This window comes from Chiloscyllium plagiosum, unplaced genomic scaffold (genome assembly GCF_037043375.1).
Source record: "Chiloscyllium plagiosum isolate Xiang-an unplaced genomic scaffold, Cpla_swu_hap1 HiC_scaffold_36, whole genome shotgun sequence".
Taxonomy (NCBI): domain Eukaryota; kingdom Metazoa; phylum Chordata; class Chondrichthyes; order Orectolobiformes; family Hemiscylliidae; genus Chiloscyllium; species Chiloscyllium plagiosum.
The window spans coordinates 29,392,903-29,412,213 of NW_028270174.1; the positions used below are offsets into that span (position 1 = coordinate 29,392,903).

Sequence of the window (19,311 nt, forward strand, 5' to 3'; positions counted from 1 at the left end):
ATGAACCCGCACTCCAAGGTCTCTTTGTTCAGCAACACTCCCTAGGACCTTACCATTAAGTGTATATGTCGTGCCCTGAATTGCCTTTCCAAAATACAATACCTCACATATATCTGATTTAAACTCCATCTGCCAGCCCTCAGCCCATTGGCCCATCTGATCAATATCCCATTGTAATCTGAGGTAACCTTCTTCGCTGTCCACTACACTACCAATTTTAGTGTCATCTGCAAACTTACTAACTACACATCCTATGTTCACATCCAAATCATTTATATAAATGACGAAAAGTAGTGGACCCAGCACCGATCCTTGTGGCACTCCACTGGTCATTGGCCTCCAGTCTGAAAAACAACCCTCTACCACCACCCTCTGTGTTCAACCTTCAAGGTGTAGGGAATGATGGATGACTAGAAAAATTGAGGTTTTGGTTAAGAAAAAGAAGGAAGCTTGTGTCAGGTATAGACAGGAGAGATCGAGTGAATCCTTAGAAGAGTATAAAGGCCGTAGGAGTATACTTAAGAGGGAAATCAGGAAGGCAAAAAGGGGACATGACATAGCTTTGGGAAATAGGGTTAAGGAGAATCCAATGGGATTTTATAAATATATTAAGGACCAAAGAGTAACCAGGCAGAGAATAGGGCCCCTCAAAGATCAGCAAGGCAGCCTATATGTGGAACCGCAGAAGATGTGGATGATACTAAACAAGTATTTTGCATCAATATTTATTGTGGAGGAGGACAAGGAAAATATAGAATGTGGGGAAATAGATGGTGACATCTTGAAAAATGTCCATAGTACAGTGGAGGTGGTGCTGGATGTCTTACAATGCATAAAAGTGGATACATTCCCAGGCCCTGATCAGGTGTACCCTATAACTTTGTGGGAATCTAGGGAAGTGATTGCTGGGCCACTTGCTGAGTTATTTGTATCACCAAAAATCACAGGTGAGGTACCAGAAGACTGGAGGTTGGCTAATGTGGCGCCACTATTTAAGAAAGTTGGTAAGGAAATGTCAGGGAACATGCCACTAAAAATGACACTGTTTGAAGTTTTAGTAGATACCTAAAGAGCCTAAAACATGTTAAAGCAGAAATATCGGATGGAATTATGAGAATGATAAAAATGAGGTAGATAAGATAGACAAAAGGAAGAGGTTAAAAGAAGAATTAGGAGAATAAAGCAAAGGCAAACTATGGAAAATGTATTCATTATAGGCAATGTATTTTTCCCAATTAGGATCCAACAATATAAATTCTATGTTAACCTTCTAAATCTTAGGAATTATCAAGGACAAATATACTTATGAGTCCTTGTAGGTGACTCATTTAAAGGTAGTAAACAGGTATGAAAAATAATTTAAAAAAATTAATTGAATATTTTTTATCCCAGAGATTCAAAGGGAATGAGGTGCAGTTATATAGAACTAGGGCCAGACCTCATCTAGAATGCTGAGCTGGTTTTTGGCTATTGAGGTGGGTAGCTCGAGTCAAGGAATTTTGAACTCATGGAGCCAACTTGTTTAAAAGTATTACAGAATGCAAAATGTTTGCTAGCAGTAGGGGATCCAGGTGGTCTGGGTGGGATGCTCTTCAGAGGGTCAGTGTGGACTCAATGGATAAAATGGCCTGTCCCACCCTGTAGGGATTCTATGATATTGGTGTTCCTTCCTGGAAAGATGTTTCCTTACAGTACCCACACTCTCTACAACAGAATACCTTTATTATTAGATTTGATTCCCTACTGTACGGAACAGGCCTTTCGGCCCAACAAGTCCACACTGTCGATGATACAAACATCTCAGCAAGGGGCTGTTTTGAGAAGGAGAGTCTTCATGGAAATTACCCCAAGCTATTGTCATCACTCTGCATTTCAAACCAGCTGTCCAGACAATTTAGCTAAACTAAACCCCACCTCACCCCCAGTAATCATCTAATGCTCTAAATGAAGCCTGCTCCACAACACGCCCAGGTAATACATTCCAAACCTGACCTGCTTGCTGTGTGAGGAAATTCTTTTACACCTCACATTTGTTCTCTTGCAAAACATTTTAAAACTGTGCCCTTTGCTTTTTGATGCTTTGATGAGCAGAAACAGATCTACCCTCTCTACACTGTCTGGATCGCTCACGGCTTTGAAAATTCCCACCAAATCCTTTCTTAGCCCTTTCAATCCTAAGGAAAACAGTCCTCACTTCTCCAACCTTTCCTCATAACTAATGTGTTGCATCCCCTGGAACCATTCTCATAACCCTCTTCTGCACTGTCTTCACATTTACCAATAATGTGGAGCCCAGAACTGTCCATAATACTCTAGCCAGAGTCTAACAAGATTCCTATATAAATTCACCATAACATCCCTCCTCTTGTACTCTATGCCACTATTAATGAGCGCTACATTAATGAATGTGCATTAACAGATCTTTCCTGCCAGCCTTAATAGTTAATGTACCATACCATCAGATTGCTCTACTCCTGCACACCCTATGGAATAGCATCCTTTATTTTATACTGTCCTTCTGTGTTCTTTATATCAGAGAGTACTATCTCACACTCCTGTACATGGAAATGCATCCGCCATCTGAATGCCTACTGCATTAAAGTCCTTTAGCTGCTGCATCACCCCTGAGTTGGGCTCTTTATTTTATAATATTTCTCCATGTCCTTCCTCTATTCATACCTCTCCACATTGACCTTCATTTGCCATGCATCCATTCCACAAACATGTCCTTCCAGGCCATTTGAAATTCTACACCAATCTCCTTATAGTTTACAATTGTTCCAAGTTTCATACCATCTATGGATTTTGAAAATGTACCTTGTAACTCAAGATCTAAATCTTTGAAATATATTATGAAAAATAAATAGTGACATTCATTCTAAAAACATTCATTAGCCATTACTCTTGTTTACTGTCACTCAGCCAATTTTTTTAAATTTGCGTCATTAATTCTTTTCAATGAGCCATTACTTTCCTCAAATCTGTTGTGTCACTCTGTATAAAATGCCTTCAGGAAATCCACAAACCACACAACAGCATTTTCCTGAATAACCCTCTCTGATAACTCAACAAAAAGCTCCTGCAAGTTAATTATATGATTTTCCCTCATGAAATTCATGTAGGTTCTCCTTACAAAATCAACATTTATCCTTGATTATTAATTTTGTACCATACTATTGTTTACAGAAGTTTCCAAAAATGTTCTGCAGTTGTAAATCAGAAACAAAAACAGAAATTGCCTTCAATGAGAAACTGAAGAAGGGTCACTCGATCCGAAATGTAATTCTGATTTCCCGCCACAGAAGTTGCCAGATGTACTGAGCTTTTCCAACAATTTCTGTTTTTGTTTCTGACATTATCTGTAGTTGTTTGGCTTTTCTTTACAGCCTTTTTTGAATAAGGGCATAACATTAGCAGTTGCCCATTCCTCTGGCACACCCTAGTATAAGAATAATATTGAGATAATATTACAGCATGGCTCCATCAGGTCCCGCCTGTAACAAATAACTACAAATGAAAAAAATTGGAGCAGCTTTGTGTAAGAATGGAGGAGGGATGGTTTCATGGGTAGTTAAGATTATGTACAAAACCGGAAGATTGAAACAGATTGTTTCCAGCTGTTGATGAGTTCAGAACAAGGCAACATAGGTACAAAATTAAATATAAGTATTGTGGTACAGAGAACCAAGTAAACCTTTGCTTTTCAAGTTGAGTGTTTAAGAGGCTGTGTAAAACACAGCTGGAGTTAGTATTTCAGGTAGACACCATGTCAAGATTGAAGAATAGGTCAAAGTGAATGAAAAGAAAATAAAAGCAAATGAAAGCAGGACACACACGTGGAACCAGGACTACTGCTCATGTGGATGCCAAACATCAACATAGACCTAGACAGGCTTTTCACTAATACAGCCTGATTTCAACATTTCTACATGTGCGCTTTACAAAGAGGTCACTGAATAACAGTCAAAGCAGGAGCCTGTTTCTCCCTCTATTTACCCTGAGGCCGACCAAATTCACCTATTTTCTCTGCAAGGTGCACAAGCCTTTTATCATCTGGGTGCGTGAGCAATTTTGCTCCCAGGCCTTCCACTGGAGTCTGAATCAACCTTGAGCAACAGTACCTTGGTGGCTGCGCGCCCCTGAACTGTCTTTGTTTTCAGTCAGGCAATCCTCACTTTCTATTGCATATTCGGTTGGATTGATGAAGCTGGTAAACATCATCGTTGTATCAAGACTATAGTCTGAGTCTGTGTGTGTTTCTTCTCATGTGGTACAGACACACAGAGTTAAGAAAGATCTAAAGTGGGATTCCTGATCTGTGCTGAATGAACAGACTTCAGCAAAGATTGCAGCTTTGAAGTTACAAATCAGCTTGGACAAGCAAGTACAAGAAGTGCCCTAGATGTAGCCTATGTGCTTTTTATATTTGATTGACTCCTTAAGCGTTCTTTAGATTTTTATTGGGTTTTTTAAAAATCCTAAATTGCATATGGGCATTGCTGACTAGACCAGCATTTGTTACCCATACCTAGCTGTCCTTGAACTGAATGGTTTGTCAGGCAACTTCAGAGGTTAGTTAAGAGTAAACCATGTTATCATGGATTTGGCACCACAAGTCAGCCAGATCATGTAAGGATGGCAGATGTTCCTTCCCTAAAAGGCCATTAGTGAGCCTGAGGGGGTTTTAAAATAATCAATGATAGTTTCTAGTTACCATTACAGTGACTAGCATTCAATTTCAAATTTCTGAATGGAATTTAAATTCTGTTTCGAACATTCACAGAGTCAGTGATTCTCCACAGAGACTATAAGATTGATTCGATGATGGCATTTATCAGCTTCATCAATCCAGTTGTATGCACAATAGAAAGTGAGGATTGCCTGATTGAATACAAAGAGAGTTCAGAGGAGAATCATCCACCAAGGTCCTGTTCCTCAAGGTTTGTGATAACATTTGAACCAGTGTCCTCGGAGTATTAGCCTGGGCATCTGGATTACTAGTCCATTATGCCACTGTCTCCTTCTCAACATAGACCTGGACAAGCTTTTAATTCATAAAGCATGCTTCTCTTCAGGTTATCCACTCGACTCTCTTCTTAGCTCATCTTTTATTTGCTTTGTCCTTATATTTTCTAATGCTCCATTCGTCTGATTTTATATTACTAGACCTAGATTCCCTAGCAACATTTTAAAATATATTTTCCACTCATTCACAGAAATTAGGCTTTCACTGCAAGGTGTTTTCTTGTGTAAATGTGTCTAATTGCAATCTTATCATTTATTGTTTTAATGTTCCCAATATCTGATCTTGCTTTGTAAGTTACAATTAGAATTAGGTTTATTGTCACATGTACCCACATGGGTACAGTGAAAATTCACAAAGTCAACACTTATGGTGCCATCTTAGGTACAGAGGCACCTAGGTACAAGGTCTTAACAATAAATTAGAAAAATAAAGAAATCAGAAATTCAGCATTACAGGCTTCCGATTACATTCCATTTTAGATGCAAGGTACCTAGGTACAAAACCTTAGGAATAAACTAGAAAAGTGAAGAAAAGAAAATTCTGCATTACAGTCCTTCAACGCTGGGACCTTGTCTTCAGGCCATACCAGGACCTCATGTCCCATTAAGTCCACACTGTGGGGCTATCGCAGCCCTGTTCATTCAAGATACTGACACCTTCTTGTTGCTGTAGTCATTGTATGTGAACTAGTTACAGTCCTTGGCCACCATAACCTAACGACAAGCCAGATACAAACTGAAATCAGCTATCAACAACCAGGAGTTATAAGCCAAACATCACTATTAGCACAAACAGGGACAAGGAAATAATCGAACAACCAGCATGAGAGGAAACTGCTAAAAGAATAGGCTGGATGGAGCTTCACCTTGAGAATTAATTAAGCAGCACAGAGGGGTTTTGGACAGATTATTCGATATAGAGTACAGAGGAAATCAGGAAAAATGAGTAGGTAAAGAGGGTAGTGCTAGATGGATGAATAAATTCAAAGCACATTATTAACACACAGTAAGCAGCTATTTAAAGGATTACATTGAGGTCAGGGGAGGCAGATAAATAAAGATTCATTGAGGACTCTAAATAAGTAATTAATTAAAGTACATCTAGCAGGGTGAGGCGAGGAAAGGCTGGGAGGAGATCTGGGCACATCCGGGAGATGTGAAAGGGAAATGTCAAGAACTGCAAGCCTGTAAATGGGATGTCATTTTTCTGGGTGTTCATTGACTCCCTACAGTGTGGAAACAAGCCATTGACCCAACAAATCCACACCAAATGTTCTGCTTCTAGTGCCATACTAGAAAGGATGATGCCACTAATAGTTACCAATTCTCACCCAAACTAAAAAAAAAGCATTGAATGCAAATTGTTAAATATGCATCAATGAAATAACATAAGTTGTGTAGTGTTAATTGGGCTGTGGAAAACCTGTGGACATTGTTAGATCATATTTGCATGACCTCCCAATGGCATACCATCAAATATAAATATGGGCAAGGAATGAAATAGATCTTTCATGTGTTATAATTTAGTTTCGAACAAACAAATGAAACCTGTTTAACTGGTCAGCTTCAGTGAATGCAGGCGATCTTATTCGAGCATACGATCCTCAGGTAGTGTGGCTAGAGCTAGGGGATAATGTTTAAAAATAAAGGATCTGCCATGTAAGATAGAAATAAGGAGATTTTTTTAACTCTTGAAGGATTTGAGAGTCTTTGGAAATCTCTTGTCCAGAAAGTGGTGGAGACAAAATTATTGAATAATTTTAAGGTAGAGGCAGATCAATTATTGATTGAAAGGGTTTTTTTGTGGGGGGAGTAAGGTTGCATAGGTCAAAATGTATCATTTAGTCGAAGATTGTCATGACTGGTTGTCATTATCAAAATTATCATGATCAGTCATGACCTTTATTGAATGGTGAAGCATACTTGTGGGGGCGAAGGACCTCCTCCTACTTCACATATTTGTACAACCCCTAATTTCACACAAGCTTGAATATATAGAAGTGCTTTCCTGAAGAACGATTTCCATGGTTTGTTTTCAAGTCCCACTTCAGAGACTTTAGTACAAAGTCTCGGACAACATTTCAATTCTGTATCGATTGGGAGTGCTGCACTTTTGTTTCCACTTGATTGTTGTGTTAAACTGCTGGGCCCCATCAACCTTTCAGATGTTTATGAAAGATTTCATATTGCTATTTCAAAGAAGTGCACACCAGTTTACTCCATTATCTTGACCAACTATATTATACCTCAACAAACATCACAAAACAGACTATTTGGTGAATTGCTATTTGAGGCTCTTGCTATGGGCAAATTGGTTACTATGATTCCTACCTTGAAACAAGGACTATATCTGAAAGGTATTTTCATTGGCTGTAAAGCATTTGAGGATAACTCAAAGCCATGGGGCTGCTGTAAGAAAGCCAAGCATTTGTACATATGTCCCCAAGTATTCAACAACGAGTGTCCAGAAATGTTAATTGAAAACAAATAAAAAATGCTGGAAATCACGGAGGTGAGGCAGCATCCATGGACAGAGGGAGTTAACATTTCGAATCTAGATGACTTTTCATCAGAACTGACATGAAGTCCGGAGAGGGCAGCATTTGGGTTGGGCTGGGCGGGGGCGGGGTTGGATTGCTGGGGGAGAAAGGATGTTGATAGTGCAGATTAATGTGCGAATGGAGAACAATGGTGGGTCTGTGCACAATTTGAAGATGTTGAGCTCAATATTAGGTCCAGAAGGTTGTAAGAATGTCAGATGTTAAATTTGGTATGGTTAATAAACATCTGGGTAAAATGAAGATTGTTTGAGAGAAAGTGAGGGCTTCAGATGCTGGAGATCAGAGCTGAAAATGTGTTGCTGGAAAAGCGCAGCAGGTCAGGCAGCATCCAAGGAGCAGGAGAATCGACGTTTCGGGCCCAGGGCTTATGCCCGAAACGTCGATTCTCCTGCTCCTTGGATGCCGCCTGATCTGCTGCGCTTTTCCAGCAACACATTTTCAGCTCAAAATGAAGATTGTATCAACAAAATATGCATCGCTCTTAAGTTCCAGAATAAAGTTATTCCTTATCGTACTTTTCGTAGGGCAAGGCTTCGAACATTAACAATCCCCACCAGAGAGCGGAGGTACTCAGTGCTCTCCGATCGCCATTGGGACCTGGGTAACCTGCGGACTTACATGAGTATATGGATCAGATTCGTAAAACTGCACCAGAAGTAAACTGCTGGATTAATGTTTGTCTAAAGAAAATGTAGAGCCTCCTGAACCGCCGATTAGCAGAGGACTGCCTCTCGCGCAGGAATGAAAAAGGGACCCATCTGCTCAGAGACGTTCTCGCGATATTCTCTCCATCCTCAAATATCATTGTTTTCTTCCTCCTCCTCCTCCTTCAGTCGGGCGAGGAGGCGCCTGGAAGGTTACTTTGTGAAACAGTGTAGCGAGCGGCAACAATGTAGCAAATTGTAACCTCGAGCGGTGAGGCACACGACAGCGGGCTGCGGCTCAGACCAGAGTGAGACAGGCAGCAAGGCTTCCTTTTACCCCTCACACCGTCTCCTTATCACTTTGCAATCTGCCCCCCGCGTCAAGTCATGTCCTCCTCCCCGGGAGGAGGCACCTCGGCTCTGGAGCCCGCTTCCCCCGCCGCTGGCTCGCTGCTCCTCAACGCGCCGCCCCGCTCCAGGATCTACAAGATCATCGTCATTGGCGACTCGGGAGTGGGCAAGACCTGCCTGACCTACCGCTTCTGCGCCGGCAAATTTCCCGACAAGACCGAGGCCACTATCGGGGTGGACTTCCGAGAGAAAACTGTGGAGATTGATGGAGAAAAGATCAAGGTAACTTCTGACCACCCCCCCCCCCCCCCCCCAAAAAAAACAAAAGAAAAATCCGCTAGAATATTCAGGAGAGCACAGACTCTTCCGTATGTCATACACAAGTTGACTAATTCTAGATTTTAGTTCAAAATTACCTCATTTAAACAGTGTAACTGTTTATTTTTGAAAAAAAATCGGTTGCGAAATCTGTCCAATTTACCAACTTTTGTTACAACAATTTCCTCGTAACTTGCAGTAAAAGATGGTAGTTGTTAACTTTATTATGTAAAGGGTTGGGTCCCGGAAGTTAGTGTTGTGAAGCCTGGAAAATGGAAATATGTTTATTGCATTAAAACACTTTAAAATTCCTTTACCAGTAACTTATCTGTTTTAGAACGTCAAAAATGTGTAATGGGTTTTTATAACAGCTGAAACATTTGTTGCTCTGTTGGCGCCATGACTTAATAGTGAATATGTTATACATGAATATATGCACAATTCACGATGTTTTGTTTGTTGATCGTGAGTCAAATAATCTTTACTTGGGTGTAGCATAAAGCTGGTATGGGTTAAAGTTTATATTACAGGATTGCATGGGCCCAATAGATGACAACCAGATTTCTGTCAATTCTGCAAGTGGGCTGGAGGTAACATCTGACAACCCCTTGTCACTCTTATATTTTTACCCACCTCATGGGATCTTCTATTAGAATTATGCTCCATCTTAAAAGTTCTAAACTCCAGCCTATTCTGTTCAATTTTTCTTCCTAAAACAATCTGCCCATTTCAGATATTAGTCCAGTGGTTCATCTTAATCCTGAGATGGGACCCCTAGCTGATCTTGTCCTTCCTCCTACACTCAAATTGAGATGAGTTTCATCATCACATTTAAAGGGAATAGGGTGTTGTACTACAGTCAGTATAATTGGAAGAATTAATTTAAATTGTCCAGTCAGACAATACACACTGTTGTAGACAATGAAACAGACAAGGGATTAAAACCAGGGTTAGTGTGAATAGCAGATCTCCAAGACAGATACCAGATGTCAAAGTTTTCAATAAAGGCAGAAGAAACTTGATTTTTTTTTGTTAGTTTGGAAGGAAGGCAAGTGAGAGATGATCTTAATAAAGATACATCACATTATAGAAAATGTAAATTATAAATATTACTTCCAACAAAACTATGCCAAAGTAGAGCAGAGGCCAAGGAGATTAAACTAATTTTGAGTAAAGTTTGTTTGGAAAACTATCAGAACTAATAATTAATCATGCTTTTGCAAATAGCTATAGGTTTTACAAAGTAACATAAGTATTATTCAAAAGGCTGCATAGAAATAGCTGTGGAAACAACAGATCAATGAGTTTAATATTAATTAGGATTACCATATAAATTAATTGTTTTTAGAGCACAGCACGAGATTCTTCAGCCCATCGTGTCTGCACCTGTCATCAAATATCAATCTGTTTTATTCCATTTTCCAGCACTTGGCATAGATCCTGTGTACTACGGTGTTTCAAATATTATCTAAATTGTTCTTAAATGTCTTGAGGGTTTCTGCCTCTACTGTCTTCTTAAGCAGTGATTTCCAGATAACCACAACCATCTGAGTGAAGAAATATTTCCTTAGATCCCCTCTACATTTCTTGCCCCTTACTGTAAAACTCTATGTACCCCCTGATTATTGAATGCTCTACTCAGGGGAAAGGGTTCTCTTTACTTACCCTGTCTATGCCTCAGATGTTTGTATATCTCAATCAGATCATCGCCACTCCATCTTTTCTGCGCTAAGGAAAATAACTTCAGCCTATTTAGTTTTTCTTTATAATTCCTGGGCTGGAGAAATTCATCTGCCTTGGTGAATCTTTTCTCCCAATGTTAGATGACACTTGGAAAGAAAGGATAGTTAAGTATCGCGGTTAATTCATGGTACAGTCAAGAGAGTTTGAAAGGACTCCTAGCTAGGAAGGACATCTTGTCTGAGCATGTTATTGGAAATCTCATAATAATGATCCAAATTCATTGTTGAGTTTAGATTGTAGTAAAGCTTTTAATGCCATGGGGCACATGTGCTTGGATGACAAGGAAGGAAAGTATGGAATCAGTGACTGACTTCAAAGAAACAAATATCGGTATAGCACAGAGCTTACTTGGGGAGCTGTCAAGTAAATGCAAAGCCATTAGGATAGTTTGGGAAGATGGACTGATTACATTTTTATGTGAATGAATTGCATGGTGGCTCAGTGGTTAGCACTGTTGCCTCACAGCTCCAGGGATGCGGGTTCAATTCCAGCCTCGGGCGACTGTCTGTGTGGAGTTTGCACGTTCTCCTCGTGGGTTTCCTCTGGGTGCTCTGGTTTCCTCCCACAGTCCAAAGATGTGCAGGTCAGGTGAATTGGCCATGCTAAATTGCCTGTAGTGTTAGGTGCATTAGTCAGAGGGAAATGGGTCTGGGTGGGTTACTCTTCAGACCGGTTGGGCCGAAGGGCCTGTTTCCATGCTGTAGGGAATCTAATCTAAATTGCCCATAGTGATAGATGCGTTAGTTAGGGAATGAGTCTGGGTGGGTTACTGTTCGGAGGGTTGGTGTGGACATGTTGAGCCGAAGAGCCTGTAGGGAATCTAATCAACACTTTGGGGGCGGCACGGTGGCTCAGTGGTTAGCACTGCTGCCTCACAGCGCCAGGGACCTGGGTTCAGTTCCCACTTCGGGTGACTGACTGTGTGGAGTTTGCACATTCTCCCCGTGTCTGCGTGGGTTTCCTCCGGGTGCTCCGGTTTCCTCCCACAATCAAAGATATGCAGGTCAGGTGAGTTGGCCATGCTAAATTGCCCATGGTGTTAGATACATTAGTCAGGGGTAAATGTAGGGGAATAGGTCTGGGTGGGTTGCTCTTCGGAGGGTCGGTGTGGACGTGTTGGGCCAAAGGGCCTGTTTCCACACTGTAAGAAATCTAATCTAAATGAGACAAGGGAAAGGAAAAATATATAAATGAAGTGTCTTCTGTTGCAACATGATGCAACAGAAGGGATTATTGTGGTTATCTTATTGAAATCAAAAATGCAATTGATGGTTGCAGTAAAATAAAATTTTAGATATATTTGTTGAGGAATACAGTATAAATCTCTGGAATGTGATAATTGATCTGTACAAGGCATATTACAGGCACACCTTAGATATGCTGGGCACCGTTCTATAGGAAGAATATTCAGAATTTGCAAAGAATAAAGGAGGACTGAACAGAAATTTATCTTGAAATGTCCAAGCTGAGAAGTGTTTGTAAGGTATAGGACTATTTACTTTTGTGAAGATTAAGTTTAACAGAGATAATCTAGATTCTTATGGGTTTGGATAATTTGAATCTCAAATATTATATTGAGTTTCTCAAACTGTAGAACAGGAGATTACTGACTCAATCTTGGAGGAATTGGTGCCCAAGAGAATAGTTCACAGGCTGGTGAATATTTGGAATCAAATGTCAAAAAGTGAACAAAGTTGCAAGAAAGAATTGCATAGATATTTGAGGCAGTTCAATTGACTTTTGTTGATTAATTTGATAAAATGGTCTTTTCTGGCTTTGTACTTTTGTATTTTTATGTAATCACTTACGAATTACATTTCTACAAAGGGAAAGAGAAATTAGAACAGTTCATTCTTTTAAAAGTTGCGTGTTGTGAATGGGAGGACTGGCCTTAATTTATAAATCTTGAAAAGAATCCAAAAGGATTGAATGGCCTCCAGTCTGCCTTGTGAATGGGTTAAATCTGTAAGTGCCCACTGTTTTAGATCAGCTGTGTGTAAGTATGTGCCATTATCTAATGGATCATTGTGCACCACTTGGACTTCTGATCTTTTAGGTCTAAAACAACACCCCGCATGTCTACAATACTTCCAGTGTTTAAAAGGAACACAGCTCCAAGGTTTTTGACAGGCAGTTGCACCAAAAGCTAATACTGTTCCATAAAGGTAGAAATCAAGAGGGATGATTTGAATTTACGTGACTGTTTTAAAAAATGTTAGAGAGACTAGTGAGACAATGCCAGGGAGTTGCACTAGGTATCTTGACTGATTCCAAAGGAAGGACAGCATGATGAAGTGATGAACAGGAGGCCAGAATAAGGAGGAGAGTACTTGACAGATTATAAGGACATAGTGGCCCAGTGGTTAGCGCTGCTGCCTCACAGCGCCAGGGACCCAGGTTTGATTCCAGCCTCGGGCGACTGTCTGTGTGGAGTTTGCACATTCTACCTGTGTCTGCTTGGGTTTTCTCCGGGTGCTCCGGTTTCCTCCCATGGTCCAAAGATGTGCAGGTTAGGTGAATTGGCCTTGCTAAATTGCCCATAATGTTGAGGAGTGTGTAGGTTAGGGGAAATGTGATAGGGTAGGGGAATGGGTCTGGATGGTCAGTGTGGACTTGGGCCACTGTATGGTTCTATGACAGTGGAGATTGCTGAAATAGAATGGGATTCCAGCATGTGCAGATTTAAAAGATTATGACAACAGTTTTGAACTTGATGTATTGATAAATGAAGAACCAGTGTGGGTATGTCAGGAAAAGGTCACGGATGTACAGAATAATATATTTGTGTGGTTAGTAACAGAAATAGGGAGTTTAATGTTATACTTACTCTTCAGGATGATACTAGAAAGTGGGCAATTCTGGCTGTGAAGAGGAAAGTACACCAGTGCAGAATGACATCAATAACTGAACCATTTCAGGTCACCGTCAATCATGCCACGGTTCAGCATTTCTTCCTTTCTGTTCGAAGTAATCTTATTGAGTTAAGGCTACTCAAACCGCCTTATTAACACACAGTCACATTTTCTGGGATTAATATCTAATAGGGGTACATGCTTCCCTGTAGCCATTCCCAAGCTTCATTTGTACACTTGGTGTTTCTGCACTTGCTGACTTGTTCTTTTACATTTTACATTTGGAGCTTTTAGTCTCCAAATGTAAAAATAGCATTAAATGATATATTTAAAGAGCTCGAGAGGAATTAGATTTGAGTGGTGTAACACAAAGGGAGTCAGGTAACTCAAAAGTTTCAGAACCATTTTGACTGCAATAGCAGGAATTCCATTATTTATTCATTATATGCCTATTGTGAGCAACAGAATCATAGAAACATACAGCACAGAAGGTGATTATATTAACTCATCTATGTTACCTCTTAGAACAGTTGTGCTTGGTTCCCAATTCTCACTTTTTAAAAACATTTGTGACTCTCTAAGTTTCATATCCTCGAGCATCTGTCCAACCCCTTTTTAAAGTTAGTTATGGAATTAGCTTGCATCATCTTTTTGCCTATATCCCATTTATAAATGTTGACAAGGCTATTGGTCCCAAAATTGGCCCTGGGGAAATATCCTGGAAACAATTTCCTTGCCTGAAAAACATCCACCACTTTTTTGTGTTACTGAATCAATTTCCTATCCGTAGTGTCACTTTTCCCTCGAATTCTGTGGGTTTCCATTTATAAACCTTCTGTGCAACACTAAACAAGCCTATTAAACTTACAACAAATGCAAAATAGAGTCACCTGGCCAGAAAAATTCCAAGTTTGGACACTGAACCCATGCTAACTTGATTAATCACGGCCCAGGTAGTGACCGAAGTGCTACGATCCCTTGGAGGGTAAGAACTCAGGCTTCCCTGCCAATCCTAACTAAAGAGCACACTAGTATATATGGCTGGAATTTAATTTAGCCTCTCAATTTGTAGGTAACTATCCCTTACTGCATTTTGCTGGAAATATTACTCTGCCTTTATCCATAGGCATTGCTTTAGCTTTGAGGAGAAAGTGAGGTCTGCAGATGCTGGAGATCAGAGCTGAAAATGTGTTGCTGGAAAAACACAGCAGGTCAGGCAGCATCCAGGGAACAGGAGAATCGATGTTTCGGGCATAAGCCCTGAAGAAGGGCTTATGCCCGAAACGTCGATTCTCCTGTTCCTTGGATGCTGCCTGACCTGCTGTGCTTTTCCAGCAACACATTTTCAGCATTGCTTTAGCTTTGGTCATTGGTTCTATTTGTTGCAAAAACTCCATTTTAAATAGACACTGATGTTTGTTGCACTGGACTACTTAGTAAATAGAGTTTGTGCCCTGAGTCCTGTCCAATTCCTAACTTATAGACAATGGTATCAGTAAATGATGAAGATGTCAGAGGTTATTTTCACTGACAATCAAGTGATCCCTACTGGAAAGTGTACATATGTAGAATGTAGCTGGAAATGGGATGAAGTTTGGCTGTGTTGTTGCCAAATAGTTGGTTTTGCCTGTTTGTGTACAGAGAGACAAGTGATGGAGAAGGAAACCAAAAGTTTTTATTAGAGAATTTCTGAAAAATCTTCTGTTTTTGACATTTTAGATTCAACTGTGGGATACAGCTGGCCAAGAACGTTTTCGGAAGAGCATGGTACAACACTACTACAGGAATGTCCATGCCGTCGTCTTTGTTTATGACATGACCAACCCTGTGAGCTTTCAGAGTCTGCCAGCCTGGATTGAAGAATGCAACCAGCACTCACTTGGTGGAGAAATCCCACGTATCCTCGTGGGGAACAAGTGCGACCTAACAGATGCCACCAAAGTCAAAACTGAGCTGGCTCAGAAATTTGCTGATACTCAAAGCATGCCCCTGTTTGAAACCTCTGCTAAGAACCCAAATGACAATGATCATGTGGAGGCCATATTTTTGACTTTGGCTCATAAACTGAAAAACCATAAGCCCATGATGCTTAGCCAGCTCCAGGTAGATGAGCCAAAAGTGAAGTTGGAATCTGAACCAAAGGCTGATGTGGAGTGTTACTGTTAAAGGTTAACTTTTGGTGTTTTCTATAATGAGTGAAGACCAAGAGCACCAGATTATGAGAGGAAATTCAACAGGAGAAGGGAATGAATAATACATTGGATTACCCATATACAAATATCAACCAGACTCTCTTTACTCAAACTGAGGACAGTAAAGGATAAGCTGCATTTTATGGTATTCCCAGCTATTAGTTTTATGCGGAGATATGTAGAAGAAGCTTTGAGTAAATTACCTCAGTTAAAGAAGCCATTTGAATTTACGCCTTATGATTCTTTTCCCCCACTATTCCTTCACTCATTTCTTTCAATGTCCATCTCCAGTTAGTTGTGAAAGGATTAAATATTTTCTGTATTGGAGGCATTTCTCAGTTGCTCAGCTGGTTGTTAGGGGCAGACAGCTGAGTCTTGCAGAGCTGGAGAGTTTCTTGTTTGATTGTCAGTTTGTGTTGGATCAGCTGATGTTAGCCAAGGTAGTGACAGGGGCAGCACTATTAGTTTCCAGTTTCTTCACGCTGAGCAGGGTGAACCCCCAAAGGTTCGTTCATTTTCTGCCAACGTTGTGATTCTTCTTGTAGTTGAGGTTTGTCAACATTCACTGCTTTGGCTTCTATATGAAGAATGGTGCTTTGATTTTGAGATAACTGGAATGTTGAAAATTGACAGAAAATTTGAGGAAAAGTGTTTTGGTTTTAAAAAAAAGTATTACTTTTAATATTTACATTAATCTGAGGATTTTATCTGTGAAATACAGAAATGTGATGTTCACAGTCTATATATATATATATATATATATATACTTCTAATACTATATTCCTAACAAGAACGTTGAGATTTTTAAAGGAATATATCAAATTTGAGTTTCAGACTTTTGTGGCACCACATTTAAAATATCCAACTAAAGCCTTTAACTAGAGTCAGTTATGGATGTAGGTTTGCTCGCTGAGCTGGAAGGTTCATTTCCAGACGTTTTGTCACCCTACTAGTTACATCTTCAGTGGGCTCTGGGTGAAGCACTGCTGATAATTCCTGCTTTCTATTTATATGTTTGGGTTGGTGATGTCATTTCCAGAACTCTATCAACAAACACACCGAGTTAGACCCCCCATCTACCACCCCCCTGAGAAAAAGAACAGGAAATGACATCACCAACCCAAAGAAACCCAAACATATGAATAGAAAGCAGGAATTATCAACAGTGCTTCACCCGGAGGCCCACTGAAAATGTTACCTAGTCTGAGCTACAAATCTTCTCAAAACTCACTACAGTCAGTTATTTTGTTTAAAAACTAGAGAGTGGTAGGAAAGTAAGAAAGAAGCACAGTGTTTAACTATTTGTCTGCAGTCATGAAAACTGGCTGTGGCAAACAAATAGTGATCTCTTTGTGGACAAATGCAGATTTCTTTTAAACCCCAACCTTCCTTTAAGTTGGAAAAAGGGATATACGATAAAGGGATACATTAAATGGTCAGTGCTTCTCATGTTGTGGGAAAGTTGAAATATTTTTTGCATGCATTTGTTCATGCCTTTGAAGTTTTCGCTGATCCAGACAATATTTACCAAATGCACACTAACATCCAATCAGTTACCCATAATTCTTGCTTAATTACGATGATGCATGAATTACTAGTAACTGATTCATGAGAAGATTGTGGAAATGTTTGTAACTGTCGATTATTAACTCGTAATCTGCCTGCAGATGGTAATTGTCCTGGATGAAGTTATAAATTGGCATTGTTATGGTGAGCATGCTTAAAGCAGATCACTGGTTACAATAGTATGCTTAAAACATTGTCAATGATAACTTGATTACAGTAGTAACTTTATTGAATAAAACACTAGCACCAGTCTAAATAAAAGTTTTAATGTTCCAATTCGACTTTGTCACGTTTTTCATTTTTTTTTAAAGGATTTTTCAAAATGAAATCTGTTTTTTTTCTATCCACCTTTCCCAAAAGATATCTTGTGATACTTGGTGAGTTTCTCCCTTCTTTTTCCAGTGTCCATTCAGGGTTTTTTTAATAAAAGGGTATGTCAAATTTGACTTTCATTTTCCCTCTCTAGTTGAATGTTTAATATTGCTAACTTGGAAGATGTTTGGATATGGTCTCTATATGTACTCCAAGAAAGCATTTTATAGACTTCTCAAGCACAAAGTCCATTCCCTTCCTCTATCACACTGCTACCAAATGTCTTATGACCCACCTTCACTCACTGGCCTCTGTGCAAACTGCTTTAGTAAATCATTCCCGTTCATAAGGCAAATTTCGTATTTTAGAAACTGTTATTGACAACCTGTTGGCTTGACGTCCATCTGTCTGCCTTTCATATCAAGGGTCCCTGAATGGGTTGTTATCTCCCAGAATGGAGCTCTCTTCACCTGTACCTCTTTGCTTACGTCCCTCATCAGTCTTTAGACCTCTTGTACCATCTGCTGCACATCCCCTCAACACAAACGACCTTGTATGTCATCAACATTCTGTTCATTTGTAACATTGTTACCACGTCTCAACCTCTCTATTATCCTTTACTATGGTTATCATACCACCATCTCCTGGCATCTTTCTCCACTGTTTATCTCCTTGAGATTGACTTTTGGCAAGTACATCTCTACCAATGGCTGCTCCTTGACCTCTTCCTTATTTGGATGCCATGGCATCTTTAACTAAAGAGAAGTGTTCAGTTCCCACTGAGATACCAGTGACACCCTGTTGCCCATCTGTAATCCGGATGTTACCAGCTTGTTTCTCTATATCAATCCTGGATAAATCTTCATTTGCTCTCAAACGCAGGGAAGACTCGAGCCATGGCCATTCTTGCCTCAATTTCTTCTGCTCTTTCTCCAGACTCTCTTAATCTGTTCATAATCTGAGAATGCTATTCATCCCTAAGCTGAGTTTCCCAGCCAATATCCTTCCCCTCATCAAGATCACCAACTTCCAAATCTAATATTGTGCACATGCATTCTCATTTCAGCCCATCCTATACCAAGACGATTATGCTAGCCCATCCAAATTAATTCAAATCTACCATCTTACCTCCCATTTTCCAGGGGATATAATATTCTGCTGTCTATAAACTATCCTGCTTGTCTATTGTCATATTTACCTGCACATTCACTAATATCATTTATTGTATCCGTTGCTCCCGATGTGGTCTCCTCTACATTGGGGAGACTGGACGCCTCCTAGCAGAGCGCTTTAGTGAACATCTCCGGGACATCCACACCAATCAACCCCACTGCTCTGTGGCCCAATGTTTCAACTCCCCCTCTCCCTGGGCCTCCTCCACCACCCGACGCCTGGAGGAAGAACGCCTCACCTTCCACCTCAGAACACTTCAACCCCATGGCATCAATGTGGATTTCACCAGTTTCCTCATTTCCCCTTCCCGCACCTCACCCCAGCTCCAACCTTCCAGCTCAGCACTGACCCCATGACCTGTCCTACCTGCCTATCTTCCTTTCCACCTATCCATTCCACCCTCCTCTCTGACCTATCACCTCCATCCCCACCCCCATTCACCTATAGTACTCTATGTTACTTTCAACCCCCTCTCATTTATCTCTCCACTCTGCAGGCACCCTGCCTGTATTCCTGATGAAGGGCTTTTGCCAGAAATGTCGATTTTCCTGCTCCTCCGATGCTGCCTGAACTG

At 40.3% G+C, this 19,311-nt stretch overlaps 2 protein-coding genes across 2 annotated transcripts in view; one reads left to right on the forward strand and one right to left on the reverse strand.

The window, feature by feature from the left end:
* Positions 1-8,340, reverse strand: part of ugl (ureidoglycolate lyase) — a 72,578-nt gene extending 64,238 nt beyond the window's left edge. The window contains exon 1 of the mRNA XM_087980056.1: positions 8,205-8,340. The gene's annotated coding sequence lies outside the window, so the exon portion shown is untranslated. The remainder of the gene's footprint in view (positions 1-8,204) is intronic.
* A 277-nt stretch (positions 8,341-8,617) lies between these two features.
* rab33ba (RAB33B, member RAS oncogene family a) lies at positions 8,618-17,528 on the forward strand. Its single transcript, XM_043674104.2, has 2 exons — positions 8,618-8,863; positions 15,214-17,528. The coding sequence occupies exons 1-2, from the start codon at positions 8,618-8,620 to the stop codon at positions 15,658-15,660; spliced, it is 693 nt and encodes a 230-aa protein (XP_043530039.1). The 3' UTR covers positions 15,661-17,528.
* Positions 17,529-19,311: the final 1,783 nt, after the last annotated feature.

Coding starts and splice junctions, on each gene's coding strand:
- rab33ba (XM_043674104.2), top strand. CDS start 8,618: ATGTCCTCCTCCCCGGGAGGAGGCACCTCGGCTCTGGAGCCCGCTTCC. Junction 8,864..15,213: donor TTGATGGAGAAAAGATCAAG/GTAACTTCTGAC, acceptor TTGACATTTTAG/ATTCAACTGTGGGATACAGC.